The sequence below is a fragment of the Nycticebus coucang genome, chromosome 8, assembly GCF_027406575.1.
Source record: "Nycticebus coucang isolate mNycCou1 chromosome 8, mNycCou1.pri, whole genome shotgun sequence".
Lineage (NCBI taxonomy): Eukaryota > Metazoa > Chordata > Mammalia > Primates > Lorisidae > Nycticebus > Nycticebus coucang.
The window spans coordinates 67237207-67261963 of NC_069787.1; the positions used below are offsets into that span (position 1 = coordinate 67237207).

At 40.6% G+C, this 24757-nt stretch overlaps 1 protein-coding gene across 2 annotated transcripts in view; it reads left to right on the plus strand.

Moving 5' to 3' along the window:
• UBE2E2 (ubiquitin conjugating enzyme E2 E2) overlaps nucleotides 1–23782 on the plus strand; it is a 423851-nt gene extending 400069 nt beyond the window's left edge. For both annotated transcript variants that reach the window (XM_053599310.1, XM_053599311.1), the window contains one exon: nucleotides 22763–23782. In XM_053599310.1, coding sequence (XP_053455285.1) covers nucleotides 22763–22860 — 98 coding nt within the window. In that variant the 3' untranslated portion in view covers nucleotides 22861–23782. The remainder of the gene's footprint in view (nucleotides 1–22762) is intronic.
• The last annotated feature ends 975 nt before the right edge of the window (nucleotides 23783–24757 follow it).

Below are 24757 nucleotides of genomic sequence, written 5' to 3' on the forward strand. Positions count from 1 at the left end.
TCATTTTTATTTTGGTTTATAATTTGATTATAAATTGAAAGTTGGCTTCTTAGTAAAACCACGTTCCTTTTAAGGAATCCAAGAGCATTTGATTAAGCCTTTAATATTGCTCCCCAGGGCAAACAGGCTCAAAGAAACATTGGGCATGGAAGGCATTAAACAGCGTAGTTTTTCTGCCCTGTAATCAACCTTAACCATGACCTGTCAAACACACACCACACCCATACTACCTACCAACTAGAGTACCTGGGGGCCCTTTTGTGTCAGAAAGATTGTACTAGGAACTTGAACTTAATCCAAATGAGAGTTAAAGTTAAATTACTCAGCTAATTTTCACTTCTAATTTTAATCAAAATTTAAATACTTGCCTCCAGAAATAAAAGATAGTCATGTTTAATATTAGCAGCCATGAGCAGTCCTTCCTTCCTTCCTTCTTTTCTTTCTCCCTTCCCTTCCCTTCCTTTCCCTTCCTTCCTTTCCCTCTCCCTACTCCCTCCCTTCCTTTTCTTCCTTTCTCTCTCTTTCCCTTCATTTCCTTTCCTCCCTCCCTTCCTTCTTTCTTCTTCATATAATATTGAATTAAGGTCACCTTCATCTATTTGTCTCTCCAGTAACTTTTTTTTTTTTTTTGAGACAGAGTCTCACGGTGTCAAAGCTCACAGCAACCTCAAACTCTTGGGCATAAGCGATTCTCTTGCCTCAGCCTCCCAAGTAGCTGGGACTACAGGTGCCCGCCACAACATCTGGCTTTTGTTTTGTTGTTGTAGTTGTCACTGTTGATTGGCAGGCCCGGGCTGGTTCAGACCTACCAGGTCCAGTGTATGTGGCTGGCTCTCTAGCCACTGAGCTTCAGGCACTGAGCCACTCCAGTAATTTTAAAGTCTGTTAAAATATTTAACACAAATTGACACTACAGCAGCTTGGTGTTGTATACATTAAAAATAATGTCCCAAGTTAAATGCTGGTGTTCAGTTCTTTTGTTTTGAATATATATGTGTGTATTACCGTGTTTTTTGTTTGTTTTTGAGACAAGGTCTCACTCTATTGCCTGGGCTAGAGTGCGATGCATCAGTCACAGCTTTCTGCAGCCTCAAACTCCTGGGCTCAAGCAATGCTGCTGCCTGAGCCTCTCAATTAGCTGAGACTACAGGTGAGCACCACCACACCTGGCTAATTTGTTTTTATTTTTTGTAGAGACTAGGTCTGGCTATGGCGGTTTTACCCAAACTAATCTCAAATTCCTGGCCTCAAGCAATCCTCTTTCCTTGGCCTCCCAAAGTTCTAGGATTTCAGGCAGGAGCAACTATGCCAAACCTTTGTTATCTTTATAGAAATAGGTCTCCAATATTATTTTGATTTATTTCTGATTTTTTTTATTATCATCCTAGACTGAGTAATTTAAATATATAAAAACCCTGTAGGTACATGCCAGACCTAATTTGCAAGTAAAAATACAATGGCTGTGCTCATTTAGAGGCCAAGAGGCTGTTCAGTATCAGTCTGAGAGGTAGAGGCACCTCCCCCTCTGCATCTCTTTATTAATATGGAGCTGGAAGTATTTCCAGGTATGTTCAACAGGCCATATTGTTTTCTTTAATGTTTTTCTCTTTTGAAGTTTTTAACTTTGTTTTATGTGGATTAAATCCTTTGAAGAAATCAGTAAATTTCAAATTGATAATTTAAGGATATAAGGAGGAAGTAAAAGTATTTTATAAGTGAAATGTTGGCAAAATGATAAAATTTTGAAGGGCGTCCATTCTATTAATATTATTTGCAACAAGCAGTTATAGAAGTGTATATTTTCCATAGGGCTGTATTTTTTGTTTGTTTTTCCTAGACTTAAGTAAGACAATACAGCATGTGAGAGGCATGTGTTTACTTTTATAACTTCTGACAAAATGGAATAAAACTTACAGTCTAAGGGTTGCAAAATATATTTTTTAAATCATTCCTAAGATTTAACATAACCACTGTGTTTGTGTATGAAGAATGGTTATTTAAATAAGGAAAACATTATAGGTACAAATGATACCTAATTTGCAGGTGAAAATATAATTATTCATGCAAACGTGAATGCATTCTTATTTAGGGACAGTGAGTCTGTTCGTTGCCTCTTTTTTTCTTCTCCTGTCCCCCTTTCACTCCCAAAATACAGCCCTAGACATAATCATAATCACTATGCAAATCTAGTCAACATATTTATAGTAGAAACAAGGGTAGCCAATTATAGAAAAATAGGTAAGCTGTTTTAAGCATTCATAACTATTTTAGAATTTAAATATGGCTGTTTAATTTAGTGCTTTTTACCATATCCATGTTTTAACACCCAAAGTCAGCCTCCAATAAATACTTTAAATGAGGCATTGCATTTGGGAGCCTGTGACTGTGCCCACCACACAAGCATTTAAAAGTTAGGTCCCAGTATAGAATAAATAGTGCAGAATTGAGTTGCCTTTGAGTTTCCAAAAAGTATTCTGTGGTTTGAACAGTCTTGATAAATACACTTTAGTGGTGAGTCAAGCACCGTATATGTGAGAGTCGTCCACAGGATAGAAAGTAAAGTCCTTCCTAGGTTTCTATAGCCCATTTTTTATCTTTAATGATGTATCTGGGAGAATGAATAAAGTTGGTATGATACACGTACAAATGCTAAAATGTCATTTTAAAAATTAAATCAATGGGGGTCAAATTTCCATGAAGAATGACTGGCTCTGCTAGTGACCTAAGACGTAATAATCAAAATCAGGTGCAGTGGCTCATGCCTGAGTAATCCTTAGCACTCTGGGTGACCAAGGCAGGTAGATTGCCTGAACTCAGGAGTTTGAGACCAGCCTGAGCAAGAGCAAGACACATCTCTACTAGAAATAGAAAAACTATCTGGGAAAGGTGGCACACTCCTTTACTCTTAGCTACTTGGGAGGCTGATGCAAGAGGATTGCTCAAGCTCAAGAGTTGAGGTTGCTGTGAGCTGTGACGTTTTCTAATCAGGGTTAAAGTCGATTTTAAACCTACTACTCCAGAGACACAGCTCCCTAGGGTGAAAATCCCAACCTTGGGGGAAAAAATCAGGTGTATGAGAAGGGGAAGGAACGGTACTTTACAATGGCAAAGTGGATGGTGAATTTCAGATACGTGACTTGAAGAACCCAGAATGCCTCTTGTCAAAAAACTAAACTACACACATGCATGTGCTGTTTTGTTTCCATTATTTTGTGTTAGTTTTGTTTTAAATGTGGCCTCTCTTTGTAATTGTTTGAAAATGTACATCCCCCTGGAAAAGATGGCACGTTAGGTGACAGTCACATTACAGTATGAATCAAGGTATATGAACGTATTGTTGAAATTGCCAGTGGGGTCTAAGTCCAGCTGCTGATCTCACTAAGATGTAGTTTTTAAGACGACAAGGATCGCCAAGGAAGAAAGGAATTTTTAATACCACACACATCTTGAGAGAATGGGGACAGCTTCCTTGAATCCATCTCTACCTAACTCAGGAGGATGATAGACTTTTTAAGGAGGGCCAACTGCCTTGGGGCAATTGAAGGAAGGTCAGGAGTCCTAGCGCTGGAAAGTCTGCCTGGGGCCTTCAGAATCTCATCTGGTTTGTCTTGTCTTAGAAAATCCCTCATTTCAGACTAGGTTTGGTGGCTCTCAGCTATAATACCAGCACTTTGGGAGGATCACTTGAGACCAGGAGTTCAAGTCCATCATTGCTAGGAATTAACTAAAAGGGTCAAGTAGTTAAAAACATACAGGGGTTTGTGGAGGTGGCTACAAACATTTTCTTCCCAAATGGGAAGGGAGGAAAGCACTGAGATACACGCTGTATTTCTACTGCTTTAAAAAGTTGCTGTACAGGCATTTAGAGAGAGGCCCAACTTGGAATCACTGTACTGTCATCAAGAGTGAGAAGCTTGGAGAGTTTTGTTGTATGTGCTTATCCCAAAATAGGCCTGGCATTTTGTTCAAGTGAAAGGGGTTTGCATTGACTGAATGGGAAGTGTTAAAGTAGGAAAGGTCAGCAGATTACTGTGACCAGTGCAACCCTGCTTGTTAGGAGTAATCATAGAAGCAGCAGGAAGCAGAAGGTTGGGATTCCACCCTAGGAAGCCAATCTGTCTATGGAGTAGACTCCACTCAAAGATCTAAAATCTGCTTTAACTCTGATTAGAAAAATTTCACAGTAAGTTTATCTTTTTATTTTGCCCTTCTCACATATGGGACAAGATTATTACAATAATTTAGCATTATTTTAAAGGAGGGAGAGTGTACACAGATCACTTTAAGCACTCCACCTCTTTTCTTTACTCCTGTCTGTGCTTTTAGAGCTTAACCTCATGAGATCTGTGGTTTCTGTTCTCTTCCTCAGAGATCGATCTCCCTAGGGAAGACTACAGTGACAATGTAGACTGACTAAATTGTTGTCCAGAGTTTTTAGGGGAGTTGTTGCTTGTGCAGTTATTAAGATAGAAACCACATTGTGGCTTCCTGAGCATGAAGTTTTTTGCCATGTCTTTACTTTTTTTCTTTTCTTTTCTTTTTTTTTTTTTTGAGCAATGATTTCACTCTATTCTTAGTCGTCTTTTACATTAACAGGTTTGATTCTTTGAAAACTTGTATTTCCTCCAGAAACAATGAGAACTCAGGAGGAAGACAAAACATTGGGTCTATCTCTATTGAAGATAATATGATAACAATGTTGAAAAATGTAATCAGTAAAAAGCATCTGGGACATCAAATTATTGTTAAAAATGCATCTTTGTGTATAGTTGGCCTTGCCATTGAGAATCTCACCGTGGGGGGGGGGGTGATTAAAAGATTTTTAAAGGGGGGAGTTGTATGATGAAGCTTGTATTTTTAGAGACTAAAGCTTAGTTCATCTGGGAGTGGGAAGAGCGAAGACAAGGTGATATTCCAGAGGGCATTTTGGTGGCCCCGGTAAGAGATGACAGATGCAGTGATGAGAAAGAAGAGGAGAAAGGCTAAAAGTCTGAGACTCAAAATACCCAGGACTTAGTTTGCTAACCACTGTGTCAGCATCAATAGTGACTGTGTCCCACTCTCAAGAACGTAAACTTGACTGTGCCTGGTCTCTCACAAATTCCCAGGCCAATCTTAAGAGAGGTAGAAAGATGTATTCCAGGACTAATGAATGTTACTTAGTTCATGGTTCAGTTAACTCTCCTGTCACCCCATGAAGCCACCCCATTTCTGCTAACAGAAAAACGGAAACCAGCTTTGCAGTCACCACCTGTGATACATTAGGATTGGTTTGACCATGGTTCTTTCCCTATAACAGGGAGGTACAGTAGGAGGACTTTGAATCCTAGAGATAGATCAGCCCCCGTTGGCTGAGGCAGGAGTAGGGTAGAAGCAGTAGGTATGTAGACAGTTGGGTCTGGTGGTAGAACATGTTGCCCAAGGAGCTAAAAGGACAGTTGGTTCAAGTTCAGGCAAGATGTCAATGAAACAGGAAACTGCTTAGATATAGACTAAGAATTGAAGCCTATAGGACCTGGAAGAAGTTTTCTGGGAAGCTTGGAGACAAAATGCTCATAGGAAATGGATCAGATTGTCTACTTCAGACTCACAGCAGAGATATCTAAATTTAAACCCCCACAGTGAGACCAGGCCTTCCCAGGTGCCCACAACCTCAAGTCAGTGACTTGGGGAGTCACTGATCCTATTGATAGAAATATCATTTACCAGGGGTGTCCAACCTATGGCCCACCAGCTACATGCTGATTTTATGAGGACTGTTTTTTTTTTTTTTTTTTTTTTTTTGCTTACCTTGCTGCAGATATCATAAAAAGTATGCATGGATCTTTTTTTTTCTAATCAGCTTTTGTTAGTGTTTGTATATTTAATGTGGGGCCCAAGACAACTTATTCTTTAAAGTGTGGCAGAAAAGTAAAAAGGTTGGACACCTTGATTTAGGCCCAAGCATGTGAAGAAAGAAGGATGTCTGGTCAGGGAACTTGCCGCCACCCACAAACTAAATTCATCCTGATCAATGCGTCTGACTACTCAGTTCATTTATTAAACAAGTACTTACTGTGGACCATCTGTAGTGTCCTAGACACACTGCTTGGGTTGTGGTACAAGAGTGAAAGAGAGACAATACTACCCTCTTAACACAGAGTGTTACTAAAGGTGATGTTGGTTCTGCCTTCAGCAGACGATTCAGTAACATCTCTGGCAGGGGAGAATCAGAGCAAGGCCTCTGCCCAAACCTTCACTGGACAGACAGTCATCCGTCAGCACAGACAACATCCGCGGGACTCACGAGGCTTCCTGGACCTGGATTTCCAGAAGTGAAAGGGGACAGAATGTGCTAATGAACTGAAACCACTGAGGCTCTTGTCTGGCTCTGAGCCACGGTATGTGTCCGGGTTCCAGTTCAGGTTCCCACGTGGGTGGAGGCTGTGGACATGTGTGGTGACATCCAAGGCGTGACACCCACTCTCACAACCCTCCTCGTCTCACTGAGCCACTGAAGATGCATGTAAACAGGAAAGACTTGGCGGGGGTAGGGGGTGAGCTGACATGGTTTCTGGTGGGTGGACTACATTTGAGGACTGTGGAAAATTTTGTTTCATTTGAAGAAAAGGTGTGCATTACAAACAAGACTCATTGGATTATTGTTGTCATTTTTTAATTTCAGTCAGTGCTAGGAGTAGAGAGAAGAGAGGATCAAGAGAATCTGTCTCACATAGCTAGAGACCCTGAGAATAATACTCCAATTAAAGAGAATTAACTACTACTGGCCAGGATGTGGAGAGTTAGAAGCTTCATACATTGCTAGTGGAAATATAGAAAGATACATCTGCTGTGGACAGCTTTTTCGCAATTCGTTACATGGTTAAAAAAGTGTTCCCATAAGACCAAGCAATTCCACAACCAGATACATAACAAAGAAAAAGGAAAATATGCGTCCACATAAATCCTACTTATGAAACAATAGCCAAAAAGTGAAAACAACTCACCAATGAATGTATCAATATGTTTTATATTCATATAATAGAAAATTATGTGAAAATCCAAAGGAATGAAGTACTGATACATGCTGCAACATGAATGAACCTTGAACACACTAAGCTTCGTAAAAGAAACCAGTCACAAAAGACTACATGTTAAGCTTCCATTTGTACAAAATTTCCAACATAGGCAAATCTTTGGAGACAGGAGTAAATTAGTCAATACCTAGACCTAGGACTGGGGGATAGGGAGTGACTGCTGATCGGTACAGGATTTGTTTTAGGGGCGATGAAAATACTCTAAAATAGATCGTGCTAGGGGTTCTACAACCTCTGTGAATATACTAAAAACCACTGAAGTGTACAGTTCAAATGACTGAATTGTATGGTATGTGAATTATGTCTCAATAAAGCTGTTTTTAAAAATTTAGCTTCGTGGTTTGGCGCCTGTAGCTCAGTGAGTAGGGGCGCTGGCCACATACACCGAGGCTGGCGGGTTCAAGCCCAACCCGGATCTGCTAAACAACAATGACAACTACAACAACAAAAATACAGCCAGGCGTTGTGGTGGGCACCTGTAGTACCAGCTTACTAGGGAGGCTGAGGCATTGCAAGAATCACTTAAGCTCCAGAGTTTAAGATTGCTGTGAACAGTGACGTCACCACACTCTACCAAGGGAGATTGTCTCAAAAAAAAAAGGACATCTAGCATCCAATATATTGGTATTTGCCTGTTTCCTGGACTACTTGCTGCAGCCATAGCTTTTTGCCATAGTATTTGGGGAAAGTAATGTGTGGATGTCTGGTATCTTAAGTCCTGTATTGTCAGGACATTTTCTGAGATTTCATTAGGAATCATTGCTTAACCAGGACTGGAATTGCAATCTGATAGCTTCTCGGTAGGAATGTACTGTCGGTGCTGTTCTTTAGATGAGTCTATTCTAACAGAACAATGTCTTTCAAATACATTGATATAATGTACATAGCACTTCTGTGTAGACTTAAAGGATGTTTTTACATTTTTAAAACTATTTTATCAAGTGTATACTTGATACAGCCTGTGTATTTTTACTATTTATTGAACAGTCTCACCTCAAGGGACATTAATTTAGGATGGCTTTAATTTTCTGCAGCTACTATCTTTAGGCCATGTTTTATTGACTCTTGCTTTCCTGTCCCATAACAGTATCTAGCAGATTTTACAGCACTAAGGTCATTTTTTAGTTATAAGGTCAGTCTGGTCCATTTTAAAATTCCATCTTACATCTGATTTAAATCTAACTTCCTCTTTTTACTCCATCAGTGTGGGTGAAACATGGACTGGTTTTCAGATACCTCCTTCCTCTTCCTTTCCAAGCCCTAACTCTTCAGGGGTGGGAAGTAGGTGATGGAGAGAACAGTGTCCCTTTACCTAATTTGCCATGGCTACCATCTGCATCTTTGGCAAACACAGTTTTGTCATCTGTGCCCTTTTGGTGATGGTGTCAAAGTACTGCTTCCCATTGGGTAGAGAGCTCACTGCCCAGTTCTCTGACACTACTCAGCTTCCCTAACCACAGCTTTCCCAGTGGGATTCTGGTAAATGTTTAACAGCCAGCTGGGGAAGGGTAGTAGCATGTACAAATGTACTGCTGAGTTTATTATGCATTTTCCTGATGTAAAGAATATGTAGTACATAATTTACAAATAGTAAAAAAATATATAATACTCTTTAATGCAAATTTCATGTAGCCTATTGATTCTTCCAGAAGACTTATGTTAATTTTTGCCAAACTCTTATCTCTGTATTTATCGTATGGTTGCAGCTGACAAATGAGTGCAGTTGGGGGTTTTTTGGTTGTTGGTGTTGTTGTTGTTGTTGTTTTGTTTGTTTGACTTAGAGACTTAGGCACCCTGGATCGAGTGTCATGGCATCATAACTCGCAGCAACCTCAAATTCCTGGGGTCACGCAGTCCTCTCTCTAGCCTCAGCCTCCCAGGTAGCTGGGACTACAGGCGCCCACTACACCCCACTAGTTTTCTATTTTTAGTACAGATGTAATTTTGCTCTTACTCAGGCTGATCTCGAACTCCTTAAGCTCAAGCAATCCGCCTGTCTCAGCCTCCCAAAGTGCTAGGATTACAGATGTAAGCCACCGTACCCGGCCCAAATGAGTATAGTTTTAACATGAATGTTGGGTGATATTTTCATTTAAGCAGTAAGATAAAAGTGAAATAAAGACAGATATTGAAACTTGAGTTGTGGCTCAGCGCCTGTGGCTCAAGTGGCTAAGGTGCCAACCACATACACCTGAGCTTGGTGGGTTCGAATCCAGCCTGGGCCCGCCAAACAACAATGATGGCTGCAACCAAAAAAAATACCTGGGCGTTGTGGCAGGTGGAGAATCGCTTGAGCCCAGGAGTTGGAGGTTGCTGTGAGCTGTGATGCCACAGCACTCTACTCAGAGCGACAGCTTGAGGCTCTGTCTCCAAAAAAAAAAAAAAAAAAAAAAGATAGAAACTTGAGTTGTTAGTTAATATCATGAGCAACTTCTTTGCTGAATGTATTAGTGTTCAGATACTGGAAAAATATGTCCGCTAATGTTTATGCTAGTCATCGTGTGAGAACTCTAGATATGATACTTTTATTTAATCTGCATTATTTGCCTTTTGTTTATTACTTCCTTCAGTCTAGACAATCAACAAAACAATAAATTAAGTCCTGATTTATAGCATTTGCTGATTTCAAGCTACCAACATGGTGACACTTACTGAATGCACGGGGACAGGATGCACAATAGTACACTTTTACCCACCGTGCAAATGGAAGAGACAAGAAGCTACCAGATAGGTGATGATAGTAATAAAGTGATTAAGAAGTGATGAGTTAAGTACTTACTATCTCTATTTTTAGTATGATTTAATTGTAAGTGTTTATAATTTAATTTTTAATAATGGCTGTGTATAAAGACTTAAAATCAGCTGGTAAGCAGGTTTCAGACCACCACTCTCCTGTCAGGCAGCGTTCTAGGAGGAGTATCTTTGCTCACCTGTGTGCTGCCGCCTTACAGGACCCTGACAAGGCAGCAAGGACAGTTCAGGCTGCTTCCTTGCTGCTGCTCCTCCTACTCAGCTAGTCCAGGGGCAGATCATCAGGTCAACTCCCAAATAACTTATATCTGATTTAAATCTCCAGCCAGGGTTGGCACTGAAGAGTCTCCTGTTGCAGGTATCCTCAGACTTTACTATCTCTTGCTGTGCTCCTCAGATGGCTTTGAGATAGAAAAGTCATCCTTCCCCATTTTTGCGGGAGAGCTGAGAACAGGATACCTCTACTACTGCACACCCTGCACTCCAGGTAGTAGCTCAATTCTCCCACGAACCTCCTTTCTCTCCCATGTTGTGTGGTGGACTCCAAAGAGTGATAGCGATGTCATGTTAGATCTGGGGGTACTTGATACGCTTTTGGCATTATAAGTTACTAATTCTGGAATAATAGCACATCTTGCTAGACTTGTAAGCAGTTTTATTTATTCTCAATTTTATATCTAGTTTAATAATGTCTGTTGTTTGATTTAAGTCATAGAAACATTCATTTTTCTCCCTTAATCACTTTATGAGTCACACACAACATGTCTTTGAGGGGGGTAGTTAATCTTTCTGGTTTGGGTAAGGCCTATAATTAGTAGTCTGGTTTCCCCACATTCCAAAATACAAAAACCCTAACTTTGTCCTAAGCATTTGATTTTTAACTAGTAGGCCCAGAGGAATTCCAATATTCCCAAATCTTGATAACATTCTTTAAATGGACATGAAAGCCCTATGTCCCTGGGGTAAAGTAGCTTTTCTTTTTTTCTTTGAGACAGAGTATCAAGCTGTCACCCTGGTTAGAGTGCCTTGAAGTCCCAGCTCACAGCAACCTCAAACTCTTGGGCTCAAGCGATTCTGTTGCCTCAGCTTCCCAAGTAGCTGTGACTACAGGCGCCCGACCAAATGCCTGAACATTTTTTATTTGCAGTTGTCTTTTAGCAACTGTTTTAGCAGGCCTGGGCCAGGTTCAAACCTGCCAGTCACAGTGTAAGTGGCCAGCACCCTCCTCACTGAGTTATCAGTGCTGCCAAGGGGTAAAGTAGCTTTAATTGCTCTAAGCATTGACCTCATCAACATTACGATTCTTCAGAAAAAAAACACTATAGTGAAGGAAAGGAATAAGATTGAGTTAGGATTTACCTACCAGATGTCAAGCCCTGCTACAAAGCTATAGTAATAAAAACAGAAAGAATGGGCTCAGCACCTATAGCTCAAGCAGCTAAGGCACCAGCCACATACACCAGAGCTGGAGGGTTCAAATCCAGCCTGGGCCTGCCAAATAATGACAACCACAACCAAAAAATAGCCAGGCATTGTGGCGGGCACCTGTAGTCCCATCTACTTGGGAGGCTGAGGCAAGAGAATTGCTTAAACCCAGGAGTTGGAGGTTGCTGTGAGCTGTGATGCCATCGCACTCTACCCAGGGCGACAGCTTGAGGCTCTGTCTCAAAAAAACAGAAAGAATGAATAAAGCAAAAGACAATTGAGTCTACTGAAAGAAGAGCAAGTGCAGAATCAGGTCCAAACATACATTGGAAGCATGTATATGATAAAGCTACCACTTCACATAAAAGTTATTATAAATATAAGAGAATGTAAATACAGGAGAATATTTTTAAAGTCCTGGAGTGAGTAGAGAGGACATGATAGCAAACCAGAAAATATTAATGAAAATTTGACTGCTTTGACTACCTAAAATTTTTAAACTTACATATGGCAAGAGACAGCATAAAGTAGGACAAATGTATGTGTGCTCAAAGATTTATATAAGATGGTAGTACTAGTTCTAATAGCACAAGAATCAAATCTATATGTGATCATTAAGGGAATGGAAAAGTAAATACTGACTCACTATGCAAAGGAATGCCTTATACTGTCTCCAACACGCTGCAAGATATCGTTACAGAAGAAAACACTAGTACAGAATGTCTATCGTGTGATTCCCATTTATTTTAAATATAATAAATGCAGGAAAAATTACAGACAAGTGCAATGACATCATTGTAGCTCACTACACCTCCTACTCCTGGGCTCACGTTATCCTCCTGCCTCAGGCATAGCCAACATACTTAGCTGATCCCCCCACCCCCTTTGGTAAAGATGGGAGGCTCACTATGTTGCTTAGGCCTCACATGATCCTCCCACCTCAGCCTCCCAAAGAGCTGGCGTCACAGGCATGAGCCACCAGCGTAAACTTTTTAGGTTTATAAAATATTTAAATAAAACAAAGCTAGAACTAGACCAAATCATGAAAGAAACAAACATGAATTATTTCTCCTCATTGTAAGGCAACCCACAGAAAGCCTGCAGAGACTTGGAGGGTAGCTGAAAGAATAATGTCAGTCAAAGATACGATGGAACAGCCGGAGAAGCAGTGGATTATAGCCTTGAAGAATCCAAGAAATGGCAAAGTGTAGACCACAAATTTCAATAACAACAAATAATTAAGTTTAAAAACCTCAACCAGGAGAAAAATGAAAGCTGTCAGAATCCCCACCATCCCTCTTTCTCTCTCATTTGCTATAATCCGTGTACAGAAGACATGCATTGCTGTAGAGCAGCACTGGCTGTGGAGTGCTGGGCTAGTCATGGATGCTGTTGTGTGTGTGTGCCTTACTTACCTGCGTTCTTCTTTCCCTCTGCCCACGCAGGAAACGTGTAGAGGAAGAGGGATGCAAAGATGACCTCCCAAGAGGGCAGGACCTTGTTTAGCACTGCGTCTCCAGTACCTGGAACATAGCAGGAGTGAATATTTGTTGAATGAATATGTGGGCCCCAGTCCAGTGAAAAATGGATAAGTGAACAGACAACTAAGAGGGGGGTCAGGCCGATCCCACTTTATTGTGCTTTATTGAGGTTCTAAGATAGTGCTTTTTTTTTTTTAACAAATTGAAGGTTTATGCATACGTTCACTTTGCATTTCTGTTGCATTTGGTAATTCTCATAATATTTCACATGTTTTTATTATTACATCTGTTATGGTGATCTGTGATCTTTGACATTTCAAGTGTAATTGTTTCTGGGTACCATGAACCATGGCTATATGAGATAGGGAACATAATAACTGTTGTATGTGTTTTGACTGCCTCACCAACCAGCTCTTCCCCCATCTCTCTCCCTCTCCTTGGGCCTCCCTATTACCTGTAACATAACAATATTGAAATAAGCCAATTAAGAACCCTACAATGGCCAACAGTGTTCAAGTGAAAGAGTCACACATCTCTCACTTTAAATCAAATGCTAGAAATGATGAAGCTTCATGAAAAAAGGCTTGCTGAAAGCTGAGATAGGCTGACAGCTAGGCTTCTTGCACCAGTTACCCAAATTGTGAATGCAAAGGAAAAGTTACTGAAGGAAATTAAAAATGCCGCTCCAATGACCACACAAATAATAAGAAAGTGAAACAGCCTTATTGCTAATATTGAGAAAATTTCAGTGGTCTGGATGGAAAGATCAGACCAACCACAGCATTCTCTTAAGCCAAAGCCTAATCCAGAGCAAGGCCCTGATTCTCTTCAGTTCTATGAAGGCTGAGAGAGGTGGGGAAGCTGCAGAAAAAAAATTGGAAGCTAGAGAATTTGATTCATGAGGATTAAGGAAAGAAGCCTTCTCCATAGCATAAAAGTGAACAAAGCTTGAATGACAACACACCCTTTTATAGTATGGTTTACAGAATACTTTAAGTCTACAGTTGACACCTACTGCTCAGAAAAAAAGGCTGGCTCCTTTAAAAATATTGTTCATTCAGTTCTAACAGAGATGTACAAGGAGAGAAATGTTTTTGTGCCTGCTAACACAGCATCCATTCTGCAGCCCATGAATCAAGGAGTAATTTTAACTTTCAAGTCTTACTGTTTAAGAAATACATTTGTAAGGTTTTAGCTGCCATAGGTAGTGAGTCCTCTAGTGGATCTCGGCAAAGTCAACTGAAAACCTCTGTAAAGGATTCACCATTCCAGGTGCCGTAAGAAAATTCATGGGAGATCAAAGCACTAACATTAACAGGAATCTAGAAGAGGTTGATTCCAGCCCTCATGGATGATTTTGAGGGTCTCAAGACTTCAGTGAGGAAGTAACTGGAGATATTATGGAAATAGTGCGGAAACTGAAATTAGAAATTTCAGTAGGAGTAGGGTGCCAGCCCCATATGCCAGAGATGGCGGGTTCAAACCCAGCCCCAGCCAAAAAAAAAAAAAAGAAAAAGAAATAGAGCTCAAAGATATGACTGAAATACAAGGCCACATTGATCAAAGCAGCATGGTATTGGCACAAATATAGAGAGATAGACATCTGGAACCAAATAGAAAACCATGAAATGAAACGAACATCTTACAGCCACCTAATCTTTGATAAACCAAACAAGAACATACACTGGGGGAAAGACTCCCTATTCAATAAATGGTGCTAGAAAAACTGGATAACCACATGTAAAAGACTGAAACTGGACACATACCTTTCTCCACTCACAAAAATTGATTCAAGATGAATGAAATATATAAATCTAAGACATGAAGCAATAAAAATTCTTTTTTTTTTTTTTTTTTTTTTTTTTGTAGAGACAGAGTCTCACTGTACCACCCTCGGGTAGAGTGCCGTGGCGTCACACGGCTCACAGCAACCTCTTAACTCTTGGGCTTATGCGATTCTCTTGCCTCAGCCTCCCTAGTAGCTGGGACTACAGGCGCCCGCCACAACGCCCGGCTATTTTTTTTTTTTTGTTGTTGTTGCAGTTTGACCGGGGCTGGGTTTGAACCCGCCACCCTCGGCATGTGGGGCCGGCGCCCTACTCGCTGAGCCACAGGCGCCGCCCAGCAATAAAAATTCTTGAAAAATGTTTGGGGAAAACACTTGAAGTTACTGGCCTGGGGAAAGATTTTATGAAGAAGACTTCCTTGGCAATTACAACAACACAAATAAACAAATGGGACTTGATTGAATTGAATAGCTTCTATACAGCTAGGGAGACAACAACCAAAGCAAATAGACAACCATCAGAATGGGAAAAGATTATTTGCATATTATGAATCGTACAAAAGCTTGATTACTAGACTCTACAGAGAATCCAAATTAATCGACATGAAAAAAGCCAACGATCTGGCTCCAGGCCTATAGCTCAAGCAGCTAAGGCGCCAGCCATATATACCAGAGCTGGCAGGTTTGAATCCAGCATGGGCCTGCCAAACAACAATGACAGCTACAACCAAAGAATAGCCCGGTGACTGTACTTCCAGCTACTTGGAAGGCTGAGGCAAGAGAATCGCTTGAGCCCAGGAGTTGAAGGTTGCTGTGAGCTGTGATGCCACAGCACTCTACCCAGGGCGATAGCTTGAGGCTCTGTCTCAAAAAAAAAAAGCCAACAATCCCTTATATCAATGGGCAAGAGAGATGAATAGAACCTTCTCTGAAGAAGACAGACGAATGGCTAACAAACATACGAAAAAATGCTCTTCATTCCTAATTATCAGAGAAATGCAAATCAAAACCACCCTAAGATATCACCTAACCCCAGTGAGAATGGCCCACATCACACAGTCTCAAAGCTGCAGATGCTGGCGTGGATGTGGAGAGAAGAGAACACTTACACTGCTGGAGGGACTGCAAACTCATACAACCTTTTTGGAAGGAAGTATGGAGAACTCAAACCAGGCATCTACCCAGAAGGAAAAAATCATTTTATCATAAAGAGATTTGCACTAGACTGTTTATCACACCTCAATTTACAATTGCCAAACAGTAGAAACAGCCTTTTAGCCCACCAATCCGGAGTGGATTAACAAACTGTGGTATATGCGTACCATGGAATACTATTCAGCCACTAAAAAAGATGGAGACTTTACATCTTTTGCATTAACCTGGATGGAGTTGAAACACGTTCTTCTTAGTAAAGCATCATAAGAATGGAGAAACAAGAATCCAGTGTACTCAATTCTGATATGAGGACAATTGATGACGTAGTACATGGTGGGGGATGGGGGAGCGGAGAGAAGGGAGGAAGGAGAGGGTGGGGGGGGTGTCACACCTCTTGGAGGTGGGACATAGTCATAAGAGGGACCTTACCTTACAAATGCAATCACTGTAACCTGGTTCTCTGTACCTTCGATGAATCCCCAACAATAAATATATATATAAAAAAAAAGTGACTGAATTGCTGCAATTTCGTGATAATACTTGAACAGATGAGGAGTTGTTTCTTATAGATGAGCAAAGAAAGATTTCTTGAGATGGAACCTACTTCTAATGAAGATGCCATGAAAACTGTTGAAATGACAACAAAGGATTTAGAATATTACATAAACTCAGTTCACGGAACAGTGGCAAGATTTGAAAGAATTGACTTCAATTTTGAAAAGAGGTTCTGCTGGAAAAATGCTATCAAATAGCATCACATGCTATGGAGAAGTTTTGGGAACAGAAAGAGTCATTTGATATGGCAGACTTCATTGGCTTATTGCAAGAAATTGCCACAGCCACCCCAGCCTTCAGCAACCACCACCCTTATGAGTCCTGAGCCATCTATGTGAGGGCAAGACCCTCTATCATACTGCTGAGGGGTCAGGCAATCAGCATTTTCTAGCAATAAAATATTTTGTAATTAAGGTGTGTATATCATTTATTTTGACATAACACTGTTGAGCACTTAATATAGTATTGTATAAACATAACTTTTATATGCACTGAGAATCCAAACATCTGTGCAGCTTGTGTGTGTGTTTGTGTGCGTGTGGTATTTACTTTCATTTCTGTGGTATGTCTAGAACCAAACCCACAGTATCTCTAAAGTATGCCTGTATTTCCAGTGCAATTATGGAGGTATGAACAGACAAAACAGAGATGGGGCACATAGGACTGCGAGGAAACCCCTTAAGACATCTTCAGGGAGGCTCTGCTTGGTCTCAGTATTGAGAAATGAATAGAAAACTGCCAGGTAAAGAAGTTAAAGGGAAGAGCCATGAAAGAACAGGGCTTATTAAAGGACCAAGAAATCACTTACTATGGTTAAGCATGGTAGAGGAGACTAAAATGGTAAGGTATAGGTCTCAGAAGACTCTGGTAGCCATGACTTTGGATTTTATCTGAAGAGAATATCTTGGGGGGAGCCTGTGGCTCAAAGGAGTAGGGCCCCACCCCCATATGCCAGAGGTGACAGGTTCAAACTCAGCCCCGGCAAAAAAAGAAAGAGAGAGAAAATGTCTTCAAGAAAACAATCATATTTATACTTTTAAGAGATGACACAAATGCTTATCTTTCATTTTTATGGACTTATCAAGGATAATTCATTTAATTTGTAACAAATTATGGATTAGGTACTATTATTGTTTCCATTTTGCATTTGAGGAAACTGAGGCACAGAATGGTTAAATAATTTGCCCAAGGCGACTCAGTGGTGGGACTGTGGCATAAAGCCACACATTCTTGGTCCAATGCCCATGGACCCTTTCCCACTCTATATATATTACTTTTGTTTGTGTTTCTTCAAGAATGCGTATGTTTTCACATGAAAGAGGAATAAAAAATTTTTTGCCAGGTAATTTCTGCCATGTCACCTACCAACTAAGAGAGACTACCCTTTGGCCTTGCAAATAGAATCAATCACTGTTCAGCAGTCTACCTGTCTTTCTCCATTCCCTCAGAATCCACTTCCCTCTTACCATTCAGATACTGCTTGTCCCTTTTAGTTGATCCCGTCTTTATCCCGCCTTTTCTATATGATACTGTGAACTATTTAGCTTCCAGGTCATCCAGTCCAGCCCCAGACTTGAGACAGTCAAAGCAGGAGTTGTCTGATCTTTCCTCTCCTAGAATAAAAAATGCACGTACCACAAAGCTCAAAAAAGAAACAAAAGAGGGCGGAGCTGGAGCATGCAGTATGATTTTTACTCACTTGCAAATAACAGTGATTGTTATTCAGTGCACAGTATTTACTGAACATCATCTTTTTGCCCTTGGAACTGTGTAGGGAGGTGGAGGAGGGATGGGGGAAGTTGAGATGGCTAAAAAGTTGTGTTGCTCATCATCAGTGATCTTACAGGCTTACACTTTTCATTCAGGTTAGTATTTTGTGACTAGTAGTATATTAACAAATTGACATGGGCTTTTCGTTTGGTTTGGGGTTCTTTTGTTTTTGGTTTGTTTTTTGATTTTTTTGTTTGTTTGGAGGCAGAGTCTCACTTTGTCGCCCTGTGTGTCTAGAATACAGTAGCATCATCATAGCTAACAGCGACCTCAAACTCCTGGGCTCAAGCAAACCTCCTGCCTCAGCCTCCTGAGCAGCTGAGACTACAGGCATGGGCCACCACACCAGCTAATTTTTCTATTTTTTGTAGACATAGGGTCTCACACTTGGCTCAGGCTGGAAAAATGACATGATTTTTATTAAATAGATGAGGCAGTGTGATTTAGAGGAAAGCATTGTATACCCAACTTCCACTTCTGTGATTTTCTCTTGGCCACACTTTAGAACCTGTATATGCTTTAGGGAACCTCTCATACATGGCACACTGGTATTGAGAGAATTAGTGCTTAAAGCCATCTGACCCTGTTCTGTATAAATCTGAATATGCTTTTCTTTTTAAAAATTCAAATCGTTGAACAAAGGTGGAAAATGTAGACTTTGATTTACTTATCCACTGATTAATCTCTTGGCTTTTCTTTTGTGAAAACTGATAGATAATAATCTCAAAGATTAATAATGATTCGTGAAAGTAGTAACAATGTGGAAACTCAAAATGATGGGAGATATTTTTTCTTTTTCAGAAAGAAATGATTGGAGAACTAGGGTAATTTATGTTTAAAGACTGTTACTTTTTTTTTTATTTTTATTTTTTAAAGACTGTTATTTCATCCTTGATATATGTGAATCCATGAAATAATGAAACCCTATAGGGAGATTCCCACCTTACTTAGGATCACAATACAAAGATACTACAAAAAGAATATTTTGTGCCATTGAATTCACTGTGCTAGTCACTGGCCACATGTATATTGGATAGTTTCAGTTGAGTTACTAGCAATTCTTAGTTTGTTTTATTCATTAGACCCTTTTAGCATTAAGAACTATTCGGTTAATAACACATGATTTTAAAAATTCCCCCATTTTACATTTTTATTTCATTCCTTGATTTTATACTTTAAACAAATTTAAAATGTGCATAAATTTACAAAGATGCATGTACAGTAATGTTCCTTACAGCAATGTTCTTAAAGCAAATGTTGAACCCAAATATCTGTAAACAGATTATGTTTTCAATTCAGGTAAACATTAAAAATGATGAAGCAGATCTATAATTATTAATATAAAAAGTTATTTTTCAGATAGTGTTTTTTTTTTTTAAGATTACAAAAGCAGACTATAAAGTAAACCCTTTTTTGAAAATCTTGTGTTTAGAAAAGAAGTGTAGAAATAAATACGTCAAAATGTTAACAGTTTTCTCTGAATGGATTTACAAATGTTGTCTGAGGCGGGGGGGGGTTTAGTTTTGTTTTGTTTTGAGACGGAGTCTCACTTTGTCACCCTTGCTAGAGTGCCATGGAGTCACAGCTCACAGCAACCTCAAACTCTTGGGCTTAAGCAATTCTGTTGCCTCAGCCTCCCAGTAGCTGGGACTACAGGCACCCACCACAACGCCCGGTATTTGTTAGAGACAAGGTCTTGCTCTGGCTCAGGCTGGTCTCGAACCTGTGAGCTCAGGCAATCCACCAACCTCAGCCTCCCTAGTGGTAGGATTACAGGTGTGAGCCACCACGCCCAGCCTGAGATGATTTTTAAAGTTATTATTAATTATTATTTTTTTTTTTTTTTTAATTTGGCCGGGGCTGGGTTTGAACCCGCCACCTCCGGCATATGGGACCGGCGCCCTACCCGCTGAGCCACAGGCGCCGCCCAAGTTATTATTAATTATTGTTTTCAGAATTAGATCTATAACTTAACAGATGGGAAAACATTTTTCTTTTTAAAATCAAATTTGAAAAGGTAAAAGAACCCTGAAGGAAATAAAATGTTATTTAAGCATTCAAAAGAATTTTTGTATCCTCCATGTTAATTGTGTATCAGCCCTTGTTTTTGACAGTTTCCCCTTCTGTCCCTCCTGAAATACCGTTAACAGCTGATGTAACACTTGTCCCCATCCTGCAGCTTCCTGTTGTCTTGTCCTTGATTTGTCTCCCCCTACCTACTTTGAGCTTTTAAAATGACAGACCTGTCTTCCCAGTGTGTACACACTGAGGGTACTATTGGAGGTAGAACACTGATGTCGCCAGTCATTCTTCTGACAGAAAGTCTTACCTCAGTCAGTAACTTAGAATGTTTAGTGTGTTTCACTGATAGAACTTGTATTTAATTAAGCTCTTGTCTTGAGTGATGTAGACTTAAGCTACTGAGAATGCCCACATTTTACCCTAGGCTTTGCATTCTAGACTGCTAGGAATTGAAACAAGATAATTTTTTTCAAAAGTAGAGAAATGTGACTCAGATTTCACTTTGGCCCTTTTAGACTCTAAGGTCATGACTTAGTCTTAACTGAAAGATCACATGTTTTAAAAACTATCTTGGTCAATTCTCAGTTTTTTGTGTGTGTCTACACTTGGTATTGCTGGTTTAAATTTTTTGAATCTTGGCCAGAGGCTGGGCTTGGTGACTCACACCTGTAATCCTAGCACTGCGGGAGGACGAGGAGGGTCGATTGCTGGGTTCACAGGTTCAAGATCAGCCTGAGCCAGAACCAGACCCTGTCTCTAAAAATAGCCGGGTGTTGTAATGAGCACCTGTAGTCCCAGCTACTTGGGAAGCTGAGGCAAGAGAATCACCTGAGCCCAATAGTTGGAGGTTGCTGTGAGCTATGACGCCAAGGCACTCTACCAAGGGCAACAAAGGGAGACACTTGTCTCAAAATAAAAATAAAAATAAATGAATCTTGGCTGGGCTGATTTTAATAGTAGAGTTTTAGTTTCAGGGTTTAGGAAAATGAGTAAGAATCACGAAGAGCAGACAGAAAGGCAGAAGTTCTAAACACACTTCGTAGTACCAGGAAGTATATTAATTGTATGTGAGATAAGTAAATTATTCTCCCTAGAGTAATAAGCTCAGCACAATTTCAAGAAAACTTAAGCAAGGCCTCATTGAACAGGCTTTCAAAGGCATTGTTATGATCTGCCTCGACAGATCAATTCAAAGGTAATGTTTCTGTTATACCTCTCATACTGAAAAGGTAAGACCATGAGTATCTTAAGGTAAGAGTCCCAGAATCTTCCCAAGTTACAGTTATCACAGACCTGAACCACAGACATACTTACATACTCCCTACCTTTTTGTTTTCATATTAAACAATAGTTTTTGTCAATGTTTTTCTTTTTTCTTTTTTTTTTTTTTCTTTTTGAGGCAGTCTCACCATGTAGCCCTCAGTAGAGTGGTGTGGCATCACAGCTCACAGCAACTTCCAAATCTTGGGCTTAAGCAATCCTCTTGCCTCAGCCTCCCAGGTAGCTGGGACAACTGGCTCCCACCACAATGCCCATCTGTTTTTTTGGTTGCAGTTGTTGTTTAGCTGGCCTGGGCTGGCTTCGAACCTGCCAACCTAGGTATATGTGGCTGGTGTCCTACCCACTGAGCTATGGGCACCACCCTACCACTGTTTTTCATTTTTCCTTTTGGTTCCTTTTTACCTGTCTTTTTACCTATACTGAAATTCTCAACACCAAAAATAGGGGTAGTGAAAATCAGGGGAAGAGTGAATTTAGAGAATTAGAGGGAAAGGAGTAGAGTCTGGGATCTCTAGGAACCTAACTTATTTTTTTTTAATTGCTTTGATTTTTTTCCCCATCAGACGTTCATGCTATCCACATGGGTAAAAAGCTATCTCCTAGCACCCCGTCATTAGGAGGGTGACTTGGCTCCAAGAGGGCTTGGAGGAGCTCCATCCCTTTTCCGTGGTGGGCAAGTGACTCACGTTCCAGCTTCCTTGAGTGTCAGCTCCCTCAGAGATCTGCTGTTATATGCTCAAGTGTTAGTCATCGTGGCGAGTCTTAGCTGTTACTAGCATCTGTTGCTACTTTTGTAATACTGAGCTTTGTAGATTTTGGTGTTCCCAGAGTTGTACAAGTAGACCCTCTCTCCCCTCTTTCATTTTTTTTTTTTTTTTTTTTTTTGGTTTTTGGCCAGGGCTGGATTTGAACTCGCCACCTCCGGCATATGGGACCTGCGCCCTACTCCTTGAGCCACAGGTGCCGCCCTCCCCTCTTTCATTTAACCTAATAGCTACCACATGACTGTTCATCTCAGGTCCTGGTGTCCCTTCAGAGCAGGTAGTGAGGAGCACTGGTGCCCAGCCTGTGCTACTGGCCAGGAGTAAGGAATTGCCCAAGCCATCTGAACTTCTTCCCAGAGAGCTCATGAGGGAACCTGGAGTCCCTCACCCACACCCACCTGCATTTTCCCAGGGAGGAGTCTCCTTAGAGACAAGGGGAGTAGGGTGAGAAGTATGTGGTGGGGGCAGGAGAGAGAAGAAGACCTGACAAGAGGTGTTAGTAAACCACAGACTGACCATTCTGGGCAGCTGGGGAAATGTCAGCAGCTATAATGAGGGTGGCCCAGGTTGGAACAAGTTTCTCACCTCCCCTCCCACTCCTCGAACGAAAGTCAGCTTCCTGGACACTCCTTTCCTCACATAGAAAGAAGCAGAGGTCCTGATAGTCCCTGATTCCTGACTCTGCTTCCCTTGCAGCTGACCCTCTGGTGGGCAGCATCGCCACACAGTACATGACCAACAGAGCGGAACACGACCGGATGGCCAGACAGTGGACCAAGCGGTATGCCACATAGGGGCCTGCTGCCCGCGCCGCGCCGGACCTGTGCAAGCACATTCACCAAGTGCATCAATAGCCCTGCCCAGCCCTCCAGACCTTGGTTCTTATTGTCCTATTTTTATTAAATTTGGAACCATGTTGTGATGGTATGTCCTCTATCCCTTCTTCCCACTGCTTCTTCTCTCTCTCTCTCTCTCTCTCTCTCTCTCTCTCTCCCTCTCCTCCCTCCCTCTCTCTCTGTCTCCCTCTGTCTGCCCCTCTCTCCCTCTCTCTCTCTCTCTCTCTCTCTCTCTCCCTCTCTCTCTCTCTCTTCCTCCCTCTCTCTCTCTCTCTCCCCCTTTCTCTTTCTCTCCTTTCCCTCCCCATCTCTCTCTCTCTCTCCTTTCCCATTGAATTCCCTTTTTGGTTTCTGTTAACTTGAAAGATTTGGGATTATTTTTTTCCCACCTCAAGGTGGACGGGAACTTTTGTTTTCAGTGCAAATAATGTTGGATCTGTAATAGTAAGAGCTTTCTTACAAAGCTTTATATTACTGTGTGGTTTTGTTTTTTGTTGTTTGTTTTATTTTGATTTTTTTTTCCTTTTATGTGATCTTTGGGAAAATACAGATTCAGAGTTATATCTCGTTTCTACTTAAATGTAGTGCTAGGGTTAATTTTTTGTACTGAAGTCTTTATTGGTGGGTGCATGCTACTGGGAACAAGTTTTTGTATAAAAGCTTCAATCAGAATCACTGTGCATTACTGAGACTCTGTTTATCACTAGCCTTCTGTCCCCCTTGCAGAAGACTGTTGGATTGAACAAAATAATATGTATTTTGATTTACTTAAAGTGCTTGTAAATTTCTTAGGGACCTGCCACTTTTGACTGTGGATCAGTTGATGTACACTTGTATTATTATTAAAGCACTCAATAAATCACTGTGGCTGATAAATGCACTTGTGGTAATCTGGCGTTTGCTTTGTGTCCTGGTGGCCCACATGGCCCTACATGCAGTGAGGCTTGTCTAATTCAATTACAGGTTCGAGTGTATTTTTTATCTCAGACCCCTGATATTTCTTTTGTAGTCTAGTTGCTTAGCATGTGGAATTTTTCCAGCTATCAATAGCCTGGTGATTTTACTGCTGTTTTAACAGATTGCTATCATTTTACATTATCGGCTGGACACTGTTTGTATTTACAACCTTCCTTACTCATCAATTAAAATATCGTGCTCCAAAAATAGCCACCTTGTGAAAGTGTTCATTTGTGTTCAACCATTTTTGAGTTTATTTTTCTCTTCTTTTTCCTCTTTAAAATTGTTGTAGTGATTGCCTTTAAGCTTTGGTTCAGTTTTGTCTTCATAATTTTAGTGGACAAAGTTAAAACTCAGCTTCATCAGTCATGGTCAACACACTGACAAGGGTATGTCTGTCTGACTTGAACTTAAAAGGCTTCTTTAGTGCACAGCTACAGGAGGCAGGAAACGTGTGGGTGGTGGTGTGTGTAAAAACACACCGGCTTGCTGATTGATGGTCAGGGTTCTTTGTGTTACAAGGCAGCCTGGAAACCACAGCTCCACTAATTACAGTTACAGACCCACCATATTAAGGATCTTATTAAGGATCCATTAGTATCTCAACTACTAAATATTAGAATTTATAAATATTATTCATTTATCTTTAAGTATTTCATCTGTTTTGAATATTGATAGAGTTTTACTGTCTTTAAATTGTTAAATACTAAAGAAAATACATTTGAATATTGAAAGTGCTACTTTTTAGTTTGTTTGTTTTCTTTTTTATTTGTTTGTTTGTTTGTTTTGTTTGTTTTTGCAGTGTTTGACCGGGTTTGGGTTTGAACCCCCCCCACCTCTGGCATATGGGGACGGCGCCCTACTCCTTTGAGCCACAGGGGCCACCCAAAAGTGCTAC